General features: G+C 39.9%; 1 protein-coding gene across 8 annotated transcripts in view; it reads left to right on the forward strand.

The window, feature by feature from the left end:
• The window catches only part of EYA1 (EYA transcriptional coactivator and phosphatase 1), a gene marked incomplete at both ends in the record, with an annotated part of 350,889 nt that extends 334,549 nt beyond the window's left edge, over positions 1-16,340 (forward strand). For all 8 annotated transcript variants that reach the window (XM_080694448.1, XM_080694452.1, XM_080694453.1 and 5 more), the window contains 4 exons: positions 1,051-1,165; positions 1,266-1,387; positions 5,126-5,226; positions 16,260-16,340. In XM_080694448.1, the coding sequence (XP_080550574.1) occupies positions 1,051-1,165; positions 1,266-1,387; positions 5,126-5,226; positions 16,260-16,340 (419 nt within the window). The remainder of the gene's footprint in view (positions 1-1,050; positions 1,166-1,265; positions 1,388-5,125; positions 5,227-16,259) is intronic.
• Positions 16,341-19,475: the final 3,135 nt, after the last annotated feature.

Consider the following 19,475-nt stretch of genomic DNA (forward strand, 5'->3'; position numbering starts at 1 on the left):
GAGTATCCCACTAGAGTCAGCGATCCTGGTGAGCTTCTTAGTAGTATGACCTGGGCCAGTGTGGCCTCTCCAACTTTCAGTTGTCCTTCCAACCAAGTGGGCTTAGTAACCCTTACCAAAGCACATGGTGGATGCTTGTGTTCCTTCCCGGGTGGGTGCTTGCCTTAGGTTGGATCATTTCATTGTGGTTCAGTGGTCAAAATGGTATGAGGAAAAAAGGAAATAGCCTGACTTAAAAATGAAGAGTGGGTTTCCAACATGGTGACATCTAGTTGCTTAGATGCCATTGGGAAGACCTATGCTTTCCTTTGGATAAGAATCACCCTAAGCCACTCAGGAGGTGATAAAATGGCCAACAATAGATCTAAGTATATGCCCTGCCAGTTTAGCATCTACTGGTAGAGAGAGAGAGAGAGAGAGAGAGAGAAAGAGAGAGAGAGAGAGAGAGAGAGAGAGAGAGAGAGAGATCTTTCCATAGACTCAGCAGAAGTTCTAGGACTGATTTTCACTAGCTAAGCCAAAGTCACACACTTCTCTTGGCAGCCAGAAGGTAGGGTCCACTCTGCTCAATCTATAGGGTGGAGGAATGAGGGAGAATAGACTTCCCTAAGAGAAGTGATGGCTTCTATCACCAGAAGACAGGATGCTAGGAATGATCAATAGATGTTCTCCATAAACTAAAAACACATTTATCAACTGAATGATAATACGTGAAAATTACTTTGTATGCTAGAAAGTGTGAAGGTGAGGTTGATAGTGATATTAAATACTCATTATTGCCGGGCGTGGTGGCGCACGCTTGTGATCCCCGCGCTTGGGAGGCGGAGACAGGAGGATCGCGCAGGTTTGAAGCCAGACGTGCTGGCTTAAGGGACCCTGTTTCCAAAAAATAAAAAAGTATAAAATAGGTCTGGGAGTGTAGCCCAGAAGTAGAAGGGCTTCCAGGAACCCCAATTCCACAAATAAATAAATAAGTATTCATTATTTACAAAGCCAAAGAAACATTGTTGGTGAGAATACAGTAGTTTACCTGTGTTTTTAAACCCCCAGGTCTGCTTGGTCCAGCTAAGAGAGAAGCCTGGCTGCAGCTGAGGGCTGAGATTGAGGCACTGACCGACTCGTGGCTGACCCTGGCCCTAAAAGCACTCTCACTCATCCACTCCCGGTGAGGCGCTCCGCAAGGGCTCTGTGTGACCCCACACTACTTGTGCCTCCCCATTTTGGAGGTTTATTTGTCAACAGTTTTTTTCTTTCTGTTTTCATAGGACGAACTGTGTGAATATTTTAGTAACAACGACTCAGCTCATCCCAGCATTGGCTAAAGTCCTGCTGTATGGATTAGGAATTGTATTTCCAATAGAAAATATTTACAGTGCAACTAAAATAGGTGAGTTGTGCTTTTATCATTGTATTTTCATCAATTCTTTTCAGGCTAGTAAAAGTAAAAAGCAGTAAAGGAAATCTTTTTTTCAGAACACTAGATATGTCAGGAAACTGGAAGAATAATTTATTTTTAAAATTTGTTTTAGGCATTAAGAGAAATATAAAGTATAATCTGTGTAGCTAAACTCATAAAATTTTATTTCATTGATTGACATAAGACCTGGGCATTTTAGATAAAAGTAACTTATTTCTATTTTATTAGACAATATCCACAAAAATATAAATTAAAATTAATAGTAACATAAAACTCTATAAAGTAGAAACGAACACTAAAAGCATATTTATTATTATTGGAAATGGGGTTGACAGTTGTTTATTAATTTAATATGTATGAGTAATTCACTTTCTGTTTTTGTCATGGAGGATATAAAAGAAATTAAGCTTTTTGCAAGAAGGAAACATGGTTGGAGGAAGAGACTAAAATGAAATTTAGAATACAAACTAAGACAGAATAAAAGTAGATATAAAAAGAAGACATGGTCCATTTTCTCAGGGGGAATAAGCATCCAAATAACTATAGTCCAATATAATAAAGCAATATATAAATAAGCATTTTCTAGTATCTACTACATGTCCAGAACTGTAACTAAGCATTCCATATTTCAGTCCATCTTTATATTTTGTAACAAAGAAACTAAAGCTCCAAGACATAAGTACACTGTTCATCTAAATAGCTGATCAAGGGTCAGTCACAGGTCTCTCCGATTCTAAAATTCATTTCCTTCCCAGACCCTAGAGGTTCCTGTTAAGTGCCTGAATGTACACATGGCCAAGGAAAATGTTTGCTTCCTGCCAGGAGGAGGCAGATAATGAGTGTTAGTGAAAGCAGAAAACACAATGACATTTGAGCTGGGTATAGAAGGATAAGTAAGAGTTTACCAGACAGATGTGCTATGAGATCAGAGACAGAGGAACTAAAATATGTACCTACTGAGGATCTTGTGAGCCTGAGTAGTTAACGTGCTCATGGGAAGCTGAAGAAGACGACTTGGGTCTAGTCATCAGTGGCCTAAGGATCTGAATGTTATTTTAGTTAGTCCAATGGCGTAAGCATCCTTGAAGAAGGCTAATTCTGGCTGCTCAACTCCATCTGATGAAAAAGGGGGGAAAATGGAATCCCTATAGATCTCACTTCCATCTCCCTGCACCATTATACATATATTTATCTAAAATATTTCCTAAATAGTCACTAAGGAATTATATGTATAATTAATGTTTATAGAATGACTTCCCCACCAGACCTTAATATTCTTGAGGACTATGGCTCATCATAGTAGCTACAATGCTCAGCACATAGAAAGTACTACAAAAAGTATTTTTGAATGGAACAGACAAGTAAATCCCTGTTTATTTTTAGGAAGGCTAACACAGAGGTTTTTCTTAAGCATCTGGGTAAGAAGTGCAGGATTAACTTCTGGGGAAATTATGCTTAATCATATCAGCGTTGAGTCTGAAGAACCTATGGGGTATTCAGATAGACCTCTCAAGTTGTAGTTTGAGTGATGCTTCCTGAGAAAAGCCAAAGACAGAATGCTGAAAATACGTATAAAAAGAACATAGTAAGTCAGTTTCATAGTAGCCCATTATAACCAGAAACTTTATATGCTCTCATGTTCCATAAAAGGAGCAATCAGTTTACATTAAGTCATGTGTTAATCCTATTTTCATCTATATCGATAAACAGGAATTATATTGTGTTTTGTGGTAAAGTTTATTAGCACATGAAAGTTGGGAGAAATTCCAAAGAAGCATTTAGTACAGAAAGGGTAGTGCTCAGCCTCCCAGAAGGAAAGTACAGCAGTGTATTACATGTCAGATGCGTTGAAGTTTAATCCCAGATGATTTGAAAATGGTAATATAATAGGAAATTGCAATGGCAATTCAGTAAGCATTAAATATTTTTAAGTGGGCATTTTGTTTGAAACACTAGACTTTAACTTTCTTCAGTACAGAAGAGAAATTAAAATTTAAAAAATATGCGATGGTAGAAAATTATCTCAAAACCAGTGGTAGTGTTTCACATTTCTATAACATTCTTAATAAGAAAAGTAGAGATTGAAAATCCTGTGGTCATTGCTAGTTGTAGCATCCAACTACACACACACATACAAAAAATATGTATGCATATGACATAGTTATGTAATATATTATATATTAGAAAATTGTTACAGAAAATCCAGGGATTTTTATTGTAGACAAATGCCAAAGTGCTAGATGACTGGTCTCTCCTTTAGCAGAGATATGCTCTTTCACACAAAATAGATTCATCAAAGTGAATTATTGTATAAGATTTCTAATTAACTTCTAAAGAGCAGTTTCCTTTTCTTAATACTTAGTGCCAACAAATTCTACATGGTCCAAAACTTATAATTACACCTATAGGAGACAGTACATAGGCAAAAATTTGTTTTTTCCACAACTTCAAAAAACAATGAATTTTACCTATCTTTTTCCATAAAAAAATAGTTTGCAAAAGTATGCATTTCCTCTTAAGGAGGGAAAAGTAGTTTCCTGACATGTAAGTACTTGGTTGTATATTTTTGCAATGAAAACTACATTTTGTATTTGTTTTTAAAAGTGATTTAATGTTTCACAGTTTAGTGGGCAACTAAAGAAGCATTAAAATTGCATCCTTTGAATAAGGCTAGCTCTATTTCATTCTGTCAGATGCAAACGAGAGATTTTAGTACAAAATACAAATATAAAGCAGACATTTGTTTAAGCAAACAAGCAATTTGTTCATGTGTATATCTGATCCTTATTTGAAAGAGGTGCAGGCCTCTCTCAGCCGTTCACATTGGAAAAATATAAACTGTCCCATTGTCCAGTAAAATGACCCCATTGTCAGGCAGAGGCTTGGAGCACCAGTTTCTTCTCTAAGAAGAAACAATGCCCGCATTAACTACAGGGATGTGCTGAGAGTATAGCCGCCCCAAGAGCCCAAACTGAGTCATGACATGGGAAAGATAATAGACAGATAAAGGTTTTCTCTTACCTTTATCCCATTTTTCCTCTAGGAAAGTGCTTTATTGAACATGAGATGCCTGGGTAAAGCAGCCATGATCTCACTATAGTACCCCAAATTACCTGATGTTTGTTTCAGGAGAATTTTTATGAGACTATTTTAAGTAAGCACATTAGGTTCGGGGGGACTTCAGTTCAACCTGAAACTGAAGGGATAAACTAATTCCAGTTTTTGTTTTTGTTTTTATTTTTCTTGCTATATCAAAACCAATTTTGGTTTGGTTTTTTAATCGTTCTCAATAGTGTTTGGATCAAGTATTACTTTCAGAGTTGATATATTATGAAACATTATTAAAATCAAATTTAAATATGCTGCCAGGACTGCATGCCTTTGTTTAGCCTCAGCTTGTAGGGAAAGGATCAAAAGTGTTCAAAACAATACTCTGTTTCTTCAGTTGTTATACTGTGATTGACTACATCAAACTTTTTAATAAACAAGTCCTTGGGGAAAGAGTAAACTGTCAATTTCCAAGGGACAGGCTATCACATTGCTAATTAATTTATAATTTTTAATTATGGTGCTATTTCACATACTATCTAGTAGCCTAAAAGCAATTTCTTCTTAGTTGCACAAGTGGGAAAAAGTCGAAACAGATGCATAAGAAAAACATTTTATATAAAAACTTTATATTATCTGCAATTTGTTTTTGTTCCCTAGGAAAGGAAAGCTGTTTTGAGAGGATAATTCAAAGGTTTGGAAGAAAAGTAGTGTATGTTGTTATTGGAGATGGTGTAGAAGAAGAACAAGGGGCAAAAAAGGTGAGCCTTGGAGGAGGATGCATCTTGTCCCCCTCAAATTTCTCATTGATACGTTGTTCAAACAAGGCCTATTTCTCAGAAACAGACTGTGAATGTGTACAGAAAGGGCCAAGTAGAACTCCAGCATCAAGTGATCCTAGAAAAGAATGGGAACGCAAAGAATGGTTGATATTCATAGAAGGTGGACCAAATCTTGATACAATTGTAGTCTCTGCTTCTCCAAGAACATTAATTATTTTATAGATTAACCAATTGTGTAATTTTTCCTTCCTTCCCCACAGAGTCATTCTTAAGAGTCCTGGTATGTTTCCATAAAGGGTACTACAATCAGGCTCTCCCGTGGTATTCCGGTATATACTAGAATTAGCACAAAGTTCCAGATGCAGCATTAAGTATTACACAGCCAACCTTCTGATAGTCTTATGCAAATGGTTGAACACACCCTGGATGCCTCTGAACTCCAATAAAATCATAGGCACTGACTCTACTTGTGTGGATGACAGGTGACTTCACTTATATCCCCATAAACCCAGAGTGTGCCAGTGAAGTTCCATACGCCTTCAGGTCTGCTAGTGCGTGATAGCCAGCAGGATTTACCACTTAAGCACTAGTTCTCCCCCTTCACTCTGGCCAGCCACAACTGTTACTGGGTACATCTGTTAACCCTCTTGCCTATCTTCATAAAACCTTTCCAAGACTAAATTGGAATTCCCCAGACTCAATCTTGCAGACCAGAAGAAAATGTTTGGTGGGACTCCAGACTTAAGTTGTCTTCCTGGGAAAGCCTCTGTGAGTCAGGACCTCCTGGTGACCAGGAAAACATGGATCAGATTTGCACCTATTCACAAAGTGCCCTTGAAGAGCAGAGTTTCTTGCCCATGTGGCCAGAGGCCAGGGTGTGAATCTGCCCTCCAGGCTGGCCCTTCTTCCTCTGATATTCACCGAAAGTTGCCAGAGTGTGGCTTGTGGTAGGAGAAGGAGAAATAAAAAAGTTATCATTTACAAATGCAGAGAGCGGAGGTCACAAATTACAAATGCAGAGGCTCTATCACAGTTTCTGTGGGTTCCTTCCTTAACCTGAGAAGTATGTTTCTTAGAAGTTTGGCTTCAGTGAGCACAACACAAAAAACATAAAGGAATTGAGTTTGATGTTAGAATTGGAAATAGTAGTAGGACTAGCATATTTTCTGTCTTTGAAGAACAGTTCAAATTATTTCCACTATTTGTCTTTGGGCATAATACTCTTTTTTCCATGAGACGCACACCAAGAAAGTAGGCAGCTAATTGCAAGAAAAACAAAAAAGTATCTCTGAAATTGTTTATTATAAATGAGTCCTCTTGGCTTTCATCTTGATTTTGTGGATGACCATAGGTGATAAGAGCCCTAAACCATCTGATGTGAACAAGCACTTTGCACCATGAGACCTTTTGTGTGTGTGAAATGCAGATTTGTCAGAAGGCCCCAATTCCTAATATTTTGCAAACATTTTAGATATGATATTACTCAGAATGACAGGTCACACACACACACACACACACACACACACACACACACACACTTTTATATGTGTATTGTAGCTTCACATTATAATGTAGTTCCGAGTGCCAGGGACATACATGCACCAGCACTTGGTGAGCTTACCCAGCTCCCTCCCCGCTCCCCACCATGATATTGAGATTGGCATTGATAACTTCCCATATGTACATTACATCAGCGAAAATTTTTCCTTCATTAAGTCTCTCCCCTCCCACTTGCCACGCTCCCCAAGAGCCCCTCCATCACACCATTGGGGTTTCTAAACCCTCTATTTCTAAAGTCTCTCCTGATTCCTTATTACTCCCCACCTTCCACATATAAGAGAAAACATATGGCTCGTCACTTTCTGTGACTGGCTAATCTCACTTAACATAATATTTCCAGGTCCCTTCAAATGATAAAATTTTGTTCTTATTGCTGAGTAGAATTCCATTATGTATCTATCCTATAATTTTCTAATAAATTGAATGATTTTCTTTTCTTTCTTTCTTTTTTTTTTGTGGGTCTGGGGATAGAACACAGGAGCATTCGACCTCTGAGCTACACCCCCTGGCCTATTTTTTATTCTTTATTTTGAAACAGGGCCTCACTGACTTGTGGAGGGTTTCACTAAGTAGCTGAGGCTGTCCGTGAACCGTGATCCTCCAGTCTCAGCCTCCTTAATGCTGGGATTACAAGCGTGCGCCACCACGCCTGGCTTATTTTCTAATTTGAATGAAGAGAATGTTTTGTCTAGCCTTTTTAAAGTTCTGCTATTTAAATAGTAGTAAATGTATGAAGAGACAATAATCTAATAATTCACAATAGATCATAAGTATTGTTAAAATGGAGTTCTGCACAAAAGTAGAGAATATTTAATATTTAACTTAGGGGAAATATTTAATTTAGAGGAAAAGGGCTCTACAACTCCACATTGCCCTATGTAAATATCATATAAATGTTCAAGCCAATGAAGTCAATGAAGAGATAGCTATCCATGCTATAGCAGGATAACGATGATAATGTGTAACAAGAATTGCTGCTAATTATAAAGCTCTTACCTTCCAATCCCTCTTCTAGGCACTCCTATCCATTATTTCATTAATTCCTCATATTCATTTTATAGATAAGAAAACTGATGCACAGGAAGGATAAATAATTTACCCAAATCCCACAGCTAGGAAGAGATCAAACTAGGAATTAAATCCAGTTACTGCCTCTGGCAATGAGATTTAGAACAGAGTTTCTCCAAACTATAAATTTCATCTACATATCTTTATTTTGATTTATAAAAATGTATGTTTTTATTAAAGCACATAATTTGTGTTTCCTTTTGAGATGTAGATATATAATTATGTAGGTATCTTTTTCCTTTAACTTATGATTAAAAATTTAAAAATATTAATTCTGATACTATAATTACTGGGCAATTTAAATTACTAAATAGAATAGTGAACCAGTGAAGTCCTGCACATTTATGCACTAAGATGTTTTGCAAAATCAAACCATTTGCATTTCTGCAAAATCAGTTTTAACCACCTAGCTTGCCTCTTGGTTTGCTGAGTTATTTTGTTGGAGAGAGTAGTTTTTTTAAGCCAAAAACAAAAAAAACAGAAAATGCCTCTCCTTGCCTATGTTATTAACAGTCAATTAAAGTCTATTCTATTATCCTGATTTTCTTTGCCAATATAATCCAGGGATTTTTAAGTAATTTAACTCTATACTGCATATCATAAGAATACTTTCCTCAAAGATAAGAAGGTCAGACTTTTTCACTATGTTTTCCTAATACAACATGGCTTGAGTAAAATAATTAGACATATGTATGATTAAGAAATCAAAACATTAATAATATCTAGTTTTCATTTCTACAGGAAGAGTGGCCTTACTAAACTCGCAGTACTTAGTTTTCAGAGAACTCTTTAAAAATAAATCTCTTGTGAATAAAACAGGGTGAAAATATCAAACATTTATATTCTGTATAATGACAAAAGCTTTATCAAAATGTTAAAATTCAAAATGAGGTTGAGAACCTGATTTTGAACTTATTCAGGAGAAAAATACAATCTATTTGTATAAAATAAGAGTAATCTTTGTAATACAATCTAATGTTTTAAACTTGGGTTTCTTTAAATTGGATAGAGAGGTCACAAATTCATTCATTCATTAATAGTTAGTGATCACTTCAATAGGCCAGCTCTTGAATTGGATTTCATCTCCATTCTGATCTTTTTAGGTCATCCAATCTACTGTTTGAAGTCTTTAATTTGAGATGTATTTGTATCTCTATGCAAACTTTCTAGAAATTATATATGCACATGGAAGCACAGATCAATTTTTTTATTAATTTATTTTTTAAATTGGTGCATTGTAGTCATATATCAATCACATTGGAGTACAAGACTTGAGAGGATATATAAGCACACATCATCCAATTAGCCCTTCTCCAGCCCCCATCCCATTCCCTCCCCCTCCCTCCATCCCACGCTTCTTTGGTGATTTACTTTGATACATTTGTTTATGTACCTCCTGCGTTTTAAAGAGGCTCCGTCCTCCAGTATTACATACCCTCTGATTGGTCACATTAGTTGCTTCACTATAGGGCCCTTTCTATAGCTCAACCTCTTCCTGTTGCCCTTTTCCTCCTAGTTATTGCTGATTAAGAGAAGCGTCTGATTTATATTTTCTGCGATATTTCTCTGTGCATGCTGCGTTGCAAGTACCAATCCCACTCTTGATGGTCCCAGTAGTGGCCTGGCTACTCAGTAGACTGATCCAGACCTCACTGGCTCAAGCAGTGGCCTTGCCTTATGGGAGACCCCAGTTCTGGTCTCGCTGGCCCCTGCACCAGTCTAATCCCTAAGCTGGCTTTGGTCCCGGCCTTGGAGGCAGCAGGACTGAACTTGCCTCACGCCAGGCTCCGATGCTGACCATTGGCCCCAGCACCGGCCTAACCCCTTGGCGGGATTCCAATCCCGGCCTCGGAGGCCCCAGCACCGGCCTAGCCTCACGGCAGGCTCCAATGCCGGCCTCGTTGGCCCCAACACCGGCCTAACCCCTTGGCAGGTTCCGTTCCCGGCCTAGGAGGCCCCAGCACTGGCCATGTCTCACAGCAGGCTCCGGTGCTGGCCTCACTGGCCCCAGCACCGGTCTAGCCCTTCGGCAGGTTGTTATCCTGGCCTCGGAGGCCCCAGCACCGGCCTTGTCTCACGGCAGGCTCCGATGCCAGCCTCGCTGGCCCCAGCACCGGCCTAACCCCTCGGCAGGCTCTTATCCCAGCCTCGGAGGTCCCAGTACCGGCCTTGCCTCATGGCAGGCTCCGATGCCGGCCTCGCTGGCCCCAGCACCGGCCTAACCCCTCGGCAGGCTCTTATCCTGGCCTCGGAGGCCCCAGTACCGGCCTTGCCTCAAGGCAGGCTCCAATCCCGGCCTCGAAGGCCTCAGCACCGGCCTTGCCTCACGGCAGGCTCCGATGCCAGCCTCCCTGGCCCCAGAATTGGCCTCACCCCTCAGCAGGCTCCAATCCCAGCCTCGGAGGCCCCAGTACCGGCCCTGCCTCATGGCAGGCTCCAGTGCTGGCCTCGCTGGCCCCAGCACTGGTGAACCCCTCAGCAGGCTTTGATCCTGGACTCAGAGGCCCCAGCACCAGCCATGCCTCACAGCAGGCTGCGATGCTGGCCTCAATGGCTCCAGCACCGGCCTAACCCCTCAGCAGGCTCTTATCCTGGCCTCGGAGGCCCCATTATCGGCCTTGCCTCATGGCAGGCTCTGATGCCGGCCTCACTGGCCCCAGCACCAGCCTAACCCCTCATCCGGCTCCGATACCGGCCTCGGAGGTCCCAGCACCTGCCATGCCTCACAGCAGGCTGCGATGCTGGCCTCACTGGCTCAAGCACCAGCCTAACCCCTCAGCAGGCTCTTATCCTGTCCTTGGAGGCCCCATTATCGGCCTTGCCTCACGGCAGGCTCTGATGCCAGCCTCACTGGCCCCAGCACCGGCCTAACCCCTCATCCGGCTCCGATACCGGCCTCGGAGGCCCCAGCACTGGTCATGCCTCACGGCAGGCTCCGATGCCGGCCTCACTGGCCCCAGCACTGGCCTAACCCCTCGGCAGGCTCTTATCCCGGCCTCGGATGCCCCAGTACAGGCCTTGCCTCACGGCAGGCTCCAATGCCAGCCTCGCTGGCCCCAGCACCAGCCTAACCCCTCGGCAGGCTCTTATCCCGGCCTTGGATGCCCCAGTACCGGCCTTGCCTCAAGGCAGGCTCCCATCCCGGCCTAGGAGGCCCCAGTACCGGCCTTGCCTCACGGCAGGCTCCAATCCCGGCCTCGGAGGCCCCAGCACTGGTCATGTCTTACGGCAGGCTCTGATACCGGCCTCGCTGGCCCCAACACCGCCCTAACCCCTTGGCAGACTCTTATCCTGGCCTCGGAGACCCCAGCACAAGCCTTGCCTCATGGCAGGCTCCAATGCCGGCCTCGCTGGCCCCAGCATCGGTCAAACCCCTCGGCAGGTTCCAATCCCGGCCACGGAGGCCTCAGTAGTGGCCTTGCCTCACAGCAGCTCCGATGTCGGCCACTGGCCCCGGCACCCGCCTAACCCCTCAGCAGGTTCCAATCACTGTCTCTGTGGTTATTATTTCAAAGGTTCCAGGTGTAATGTATCAGATCTCTGCCTCCCCTGAGTATTGGCCACTGGCATTGCCACTGCCTCCACCGTTTCAAATCCTTCCCAGGCTCTTTTTCCACTCTGAATGTTGTCCAGTGTTCCTAAGCATGCTTGATGGTAGCATTCGACATTTGGTGTAATTTCTCCAAAAAAATAAAGTTGGTTGGATCCGGTTTCTGCTTCTCCTGAATACAAGTCTCCACCACCATCGCGGAGAACTCTTTCAACACCGCATTTCTCCTTGGTCTCCGCTAAACTCTCTCCTTACAGGTGATGTCTGAGATTCTTAACAATATAGAGAAATAGCAGTCCTCTTCACGGTGAATTTTTCCATAAGTTCCAATGCATTTAGATAAGTTTTTTCTGCATCTCCAGTGTCCTGGCATCCATAACGGCTTTCTTACCTCCTCTCTGATATTTTTCTTTATCTTTTTCTGTTCTGGGCCCGGTTTCTCCAGGGGTCTGGTGTGCTACGCGAAGTTCGGCCCGGGGCCCGGGCTCCCGCTACCCGGGCCCCGGCTGGTGTGCCCCGTGCACGACCCCTGCCCAGAACCCAGCGTCTTACTGGGTCCCGCACAGATCAATTTTTAAACACAAATGATAATTATACACTTGCTTCTGTACCAGCTTTTTGCACTTGGTAATCTGTCCTGGAAGTTATCTCTATCAGTACATACATAGCTCTGCCTCTCTAATCCCTTTAAATGACTGTATTGGCATTCCATTATGTGGATGTGCTCTTATTTAACCAGCCCCCTAGGGCTAAACATGTAGTATGTAGGTAGGTTCAAGTATTTGTTGTTGTTACAAACTGTTCTGCACTGAATGGTTTTCATGTGGTTCATGCATATGCAAGTGTGTCTGGAGTAAATTCCTAGAAGCATTTCAGTTGCCTCAGAGGCTATGAGCATTTAAATTCTAGAGAAGATTATTCATCCTTTTTAATAATTCAGCAAAATTTCATTTACATGAGAGTATTCATGTGTCCAGCTTTTCATATGATGGGTGTCATATGAAACTTGAAGGGCTAAATACAGAATATCAGATAGGGAAGGGCAGGGTAAGGGGCTTTGGAAATTTTCTATAGAAAAGAAGAAAAGGAAGAATGTCGTCATGTTCCCTTTAAGAAATATTTTAGTTCTAAAGAGTCAATACCATGTGCTCCTTTAGGCCATGGTACCCACTTCTCTCAATGCAGCCTACTCTTGATAAAGTAATCACGCATAGGTCACACTTCTCACTGTCATTTCTGCTAAGATTTGTGGGTAGCTCTATTTTTGGTCCCAGAGCTCCAGATATTTTCATTTAGATTTCATTTAGATTTTACATGTCATTCCCATCTGAATGTATTAAATGAATTCAGCCATCCCAAAGCAGTTGCCTACTCAGACTTTGCTTTGGAGTTCACTACTTCCAGCCCATGAGTCATATGAATTCTTTCTTCACAACATCTCCCGTCCACTGAATTCAGTCCATTTCTGCTGTCACTCAGCCTGGTTTCCCAGCTCGCAGCCAGTCCCACCTCCAGATGCATCCTTCTCTGGCTACCCCTGCAACTTGTTTATCTTCTTCCCTGTGTCGCCCAGCATTGAGAAGTGTTAGCTTCCTTTCCCTTGCATTTGCAAGAGAAAAAATCTGTTCCTTAGTTATATATTCTGAGTGTTTTTCCTAGAAAACCCTCCTTTTTTTTTAGTCCATATAATAAATAGACTATTCCAGCCCCATCACCTCCAGACTAAACAGAAAATGCTCTGTGCACTGCACCTGTTGGCCTTGCCACAGCACACACCTTCTGAGGGTCTCAGCCCTGTTCATCTAACCTGTACACCTTTGTCCTTTCTTCTGGGTCAGTGGAAGCCCAGCTTACCCACTCCATCTTAGCTCTTCAGACTCTCAATTTGTCATTTTTATTCTTAATCCCACAGTGCTCCACACTGTAATGAAACAGTCCCATCAAATGTCTAGCCAGCTGAGTGGTTCTTGACAATAGGGGCTTGTGTCCTACGTGTGCTATATTTACATTTCTGCTACAATGCTCTACAGGTAATGGATTACTGGCAAATATAATAGAAAAATATGAAAAATGTAACTGAATTATAAATAAAAAGAATATAAAAATAGATACCAAGTAGACAGTTAAATATGAAAGAACACTGTATACAGTTTAATAATTGAAAACATTTGTACATATTTTTAAATATTTTAAAATAATAGCTTTTTTTTTAAAAAAAAGTCTCAAATTGAATTCAGATTAAGTAGTAAAATGAGAAAGATCCTAAATGGAGACTATATATTTTTTTTCAAATATGTTTGAGTGTATACTATGTAGAAATGTTTATGGTAGTTATTTTTATTACTAGGATAATCAGTGATTTGTATTTTATGTGGTTTTGTGTTTTAAAAATGTTTTTATAATATGCATGAATTTGCTCCAATAGTTTTAAAAAGGAGGAAAACTTCATATATTGTAGATTATCACTTATAGGATCAGTCCTATAAATAAGAGATACTCAAATTTTTCAGTATCTCTTGTCCAGCAGTGTAGGGTGGGATTGTGTGTTTTAACTATGTTAGTGTGCTAATAATTTATATGTCTAAATTAAAGGTCATTAGAGCAGTTAGGAGTCATTCGAGCCAATTTTCTTCATATTCAGGCTAGATTTGGTAAGAATCTTGGTTTCACTCCTTACCAGCTATTACTTAAGCTCCTCTCTACCTTCTTAAAGTCTCAATTATTTCATCAGTAAGATAGTGGTAATAGTATACCTACTCTAAGACACAGTGCCTGACATGATACCCAGTACATAATAACTATTATAATTTACTAATAAACTCTTTAATAGGGCTAATTTGGCCCTGGACCATCTAGAGCCAGGCTTGCACTAACCACACACTCTCTCATACCCAGCCAATGGAGCTAGTGATGAGTGTCTCCTTTATCCTCTGTCTCAACCCACAGAAAAATAGGTGTTCTCTCTTCCTTTCATTCCCCTCTCAACTATCACCTTCTCTCTTTTAGGCATTTCCTCAGTTTACCAGGCACTGATAATTGTCTCCCTTCCTGCTTCTCTTAGAACCCAGATGAATTTTTATAACTGTTATACATTTCTGCTATTTGCCCACGGACTGTGAGCCAGGTTCATACGCATCTCATGTTCTTCTATACCTAGACTATGTGCCTGCAAAGTAAAAAAAATTCCTGAATGAAACCACAATAAAACATCTTAACAATCAATCTAAAGGTCCCAAGTGGAACATTCTTCTAGAAATCTACAAAGTAACCTTTGGTATTCTTTTTGGGACTATTCTGTTATTGAAGAATAACAAAGAATACATAGATATTTCAAAGTAGTACTGAGTCCAGAGAGATCTATATTTGATATTGCAATGTGGTATATAATTATAACAGATAAATTTGAGGCAAACACATTGCTAAAACTTATGTATAATAGTTTGCGTCCCAGTATATAGCAGCTATGTGATCTATATCAAAATAGTAAATTTCATAATTATTATCTACAGATTTTAAAAATGCAGTCTCACATCCACTGATTGCCTCTATACCATATTTTTTTACCTAATTTCCTCAGGCCTATCATTGCAAATTATACTTTGGCCTCCATATTATTTTATGATTCATTATTATATTTTGTAATTCATAATATATCATTCAGTGAGCCAAGCATTAGTTTGTCCATTTAAAGGTGATTATTAGCTGGGTGTTGTATGGCTGTAATCCCAGTACTTGAGAGGCTGAGACAGGAGGATCATAGGTTTGAGACTGGCCTTAGTGACTCATTGAGACATTGTTTCAAAGTAAAAACTAAAAAATGGGTAGAAGTGTAGCTCAAAGGTAGAATGTCCCTGGCTTCCATCCCTACTACCAAAAAAAAGTGATTGTCTTCCTTTTATTTTAGAAAAAGATTTTGCTAATGTTTAAGTACTTAACTATAGTCCTATTTTTGTGGTATTGGGGATGGAACCCAGGGGCATTCTACCTCCAGTCTACACCCTCAGCCTTATTTTTTATTCTTTACTTTGAAACAGGTTCTCACTGAGTTGCAAAGGGCCTCACCAAGAACCACCATCCTCCTGTCTCAGCCTCCCAAATGCTGGGATTACAAACATGTGCCATCGCACCCAGCTTATTACAGTCCTTTCAAATGGTAAAAATTTAGTCTATATTTTCACCTTTCAGATTAAGAAAACTTTTTTTTCCTGTTTTCCTTATCTCTGGCTTATTCACATGTTTTACAAACATTCCTATCATTTAGATTTCATTTTTAGATTGAGAATTTAACAATTACAAACACATACAAAAGCAACCTTAAATGTCCATTAAATTTTTTCCCATATGATAAAATCACTTTAAGGTCAATATGAAAAATAACTGGCGGAAATAAATGAAAAATAGTTGCTTCAGATATGAGCAAGATTATGTTCGGAAAAATGTAAAATACAACCAACTAAGGGAAACTGCTTAAACTCATAAAATATAAACTTTTTAAGTTTTCCACATCACAGTGATACTGGATACATATTTTAAAAGTTCTTTGGGGCAAAGTTTTGTTTGTAGCAATTGTTTGGAGTCACCACATAGATCTGCTTCAGAAATATCCACAACCTTCTTAAAGAAAAGACTCTAAATTACGTTTTAAAACTCAGTCCAGTATTCTTAGGTGAGGTTAACATTTGCCTTTTTTATTTGGACAGATGTGATGTTAAGGTGATAGCTGGCAGTTTATGCAATACTGAAACAAGGGGGGTGAACCCTGTAGCGGACTCAGAAGGAGTGGGCAGGGTTTTGCGGGCGCGTTCTGTCCTGACCATGTGTCTGCCCCCTGCAGCATGCCATGCCCTTCTGGAGGGTCTCCAGTCACTCCGACCTCATGGCCCTACATCACGCCTTGGAACTGGAGTACCTGTAACAGCAGCAAGAGCACTTTGAAACCACACAGCTGCCCTGCGACCGGGGACACACCCAACAGACTTGAGCCTCGGGTCAGCGCTGGACTCCAGGACTTAGTATTTCAACTGATTGATACATGGCTGCTTTCCATCTCGACCTCTGCCTTTGTGGCGAATGGAGGACCATGTGTGTTTCTTCAGAACAGCTGTCGACTCTAGTACTGTGAATCCAACGAAAATAAGCCATGAGAATGTTCTAGCAAGTGGGATGTGTCTTTGCCACATTGACTACACGGTTCAAACCTGTGAAGAAAGGACCTACAAATACTTCAGTTTTTAGCATTTTCAATGTGACATAAACAGCTTCTCTAGTACAGCAAACTTGGTTGCACAACAAAGACTGAAATGTATTTCCTGAATATCAGTGGAAGAATTTTCTTGTAAAGAAGGTTTACTTTTTGGCGTCTCATACCCAGGGTAATCTGTACATCTCTACTTATTTATGAACAGACTTTTTTAAAAAAAAGAAAAACAGATTTACTGAGGTATAAATCACATAAAATTCATCCAGATAGACTTTTTTGACATCAAATAACTGAAGAGACAATAACATAAGAAATGAGTGATTAAAGACCTTTTCCTCATGACATAGCAAGTTCTTTGAATTTTAGCACATTGCAAAGTAGTTTAAAATATGTCTAATTTAAACGTATAATATGTACATCACGGAGACAATCATGTACAGAAAGAATTTTTGGTGTAAATTTGTAATAATGGATGATTCTTTTACATGTTGTTTAGGGAAATGATATGGAAAGGTAGTGATACCTTCATAGTGAAGCTTGAGGCAACATGTGCACAGACTCTTGCGCAGTGCCTTATCCAAGTATTGAGTATAAATATGTAGATAATGGATTTTTTATAATGTTGTCAAGACCAAAAGCATGGATGTCAAGTGTCAATAAGAATTTTATTTTCCAAATTCCCCCCAATCAGTTCTTCTATCTAAAAATGTTTAATGCTGTTAGGAAGGCCTTGATAGGATAACACAGCAGCTTCTTAATTAATTTGAAAAACTGAAAAGTCCTCTTACCATCTCACTTTTTCATTTAATACTAATGTATTATATGTAACTACTTGGGAAAATAATTATTCAAATGCTTCATCCCACAGAAAGAATATAGAGGATAGATATATTTTATTAATAAAATGATTCATGAATTGGAGACTGAGTTTGAATATGCTCAGAATTATTGTGTCTGCATTTTCTTGTACAGATAAAAGAGGACATTACCATATATCTAGAAATCATTAAAACTCAGCATTACTCTATTACATTCATGTTCTGTCTTCCTCCATACCCAGAGGACCTTTCATTGCCAACAGTGGATATGGCCGAGTCATTACCACCAAAATCTGTTACTCTCCACTTACATTATGAGAAGCATAAATCTAGGAAATAAAAACTGTCACCTTGTTCATATTATAATAAAGTTTTTCCACAAGTGATCAATTTGTCTGGGCACTAGTCTATCCAAAGCTTTCCATTGCCTGATGAATTTTCTTTAATAGTATATTGGGCCCATTAGCTTTGACCTACAGTAGCTAAAGAGCTATTTCATCCTTTCCTGGAGTTTCATGTTGCTGCTAGAATTAGTCATTTGTGAATTCTCCAAATTGTTTAACAATTGAATTAGCTTATTTTTTTGCTTTTTTGCTTGAAGCAAACTGAAGTTGATGATTTTTTTAACCTTTTCATTTTATGTTTTCTTACTCTGCAGACTGAAAAGACAAAATTTATCTTGGCCTTACTGTAAAAAGGTGTGGTGTGTCCACCATTGTGTACATAGTTTTTCTTCATTAATTTTGTGTTTAAATTAATAAAATTGATTTGTGAAGTACTGTACGTTCCTCAAATATCGGTATCATCGTTTTCCTCTTGGCTATATATAGGAAGTGGCAGGATTTGGTTGCAATAACACTCAAAGTCCTATAAAAGGAATATACATGAAGCAATTGGAGTGAAAGCCTTATCAATCTTAGGGGACTTAACTAGAAGGCAGAGCTGTTTCTTTGACGATTGTAAGAATTGATGAGTGGGCCGAGCGTGGTGGCACAGGCTTGTAATCCCCGTGCTTGGGAGGCGGGGACAGGAAGATCGCGCAGGTTCAAAGCCAGCTGCACTGGCTTAAGAGACCCTGTTTCCACATAAAAAAATATATAAAATAGGTCTGGGAGTGTAGTCCAGAGATAGAGGGTTTCCAGGAACCCCAGTACCAAAAATTAAAAAAAAAGAATTGATGAGTGGGAAAGCTCTTTACTCCCCCAAATTATATAAACTAGACCCTCATTCAAGTTCATCTGCTATAGAACAGAAATCAGAATAAAGTATCTTGAATTGCAGGTCATAGATTTAGCCACCCAAGGGATAGCAATATAAGGCAATTTAATAAAAAAGAATGCCCATAACATAGATCTCTATGATTTGCCAGATTACCACACTGACAGAGTTATAAAACAGCATAACTTGCGTTCTCCTGAGAATTTAATCTTAGAAAACACAACATTCATACATCAAACATGTAAAAATCAAATGTGCAGTGTCTAATTTACCAGCCCCAGAATGTATATTTTTCACATACATGCAGTGAGCCAAGCAGCTTCAATAATAAAGAAAGTGAAGAAAATTGAGTAAAAAAAATCTTTAAAGAGAGGTGGAGTGAAGGTATTATTACGTACTAGATGAAGATAGAAATTCGAGAAAATGGAGAGCATACCATGAGATGATGAGTCTTCTAAAGTACTACTTCTACCATGACACCGCTGGCCAAAACATGTACAGGGTTCTCATTTGTGGAGTAGAGCTCAGATTTTTTTTCCCCTGACATCCTCCAGCTTTCAAAGGCAGTTTGTACTTTCTTCTCAGCCTTATCTCTCATCACTGAAAGAAACAAACCTTCAGGACAGTAGGCCAGAATACCAAGCTCCTTACTGAACCATAACAACACTGAAGTGCTCTGCTTCACCTCTGCTCAGAGCAGTTACAGATCTGGCAATGACCTTCTCCAGCCTCAAGCTACCCAAAGCTTGGCCAGCTCCGTTCCCCCTCATCTGCAGAACCCTCTTTCACATCAAAGCTGCAGTGTTAGCTCTCT

This window comes from Muscardinus avellanarius (genome assembly GCF_963383645.1).
Source record: "Muscardinus avellanarius genome assembly, chromosome: 4".
Taxonomy (NCBI): Eukaryota; Metazoa; Chordata; class Mammalia; order Rodentia; family Gliridae; genus Muscardinus; species Muscardinus avellanarius.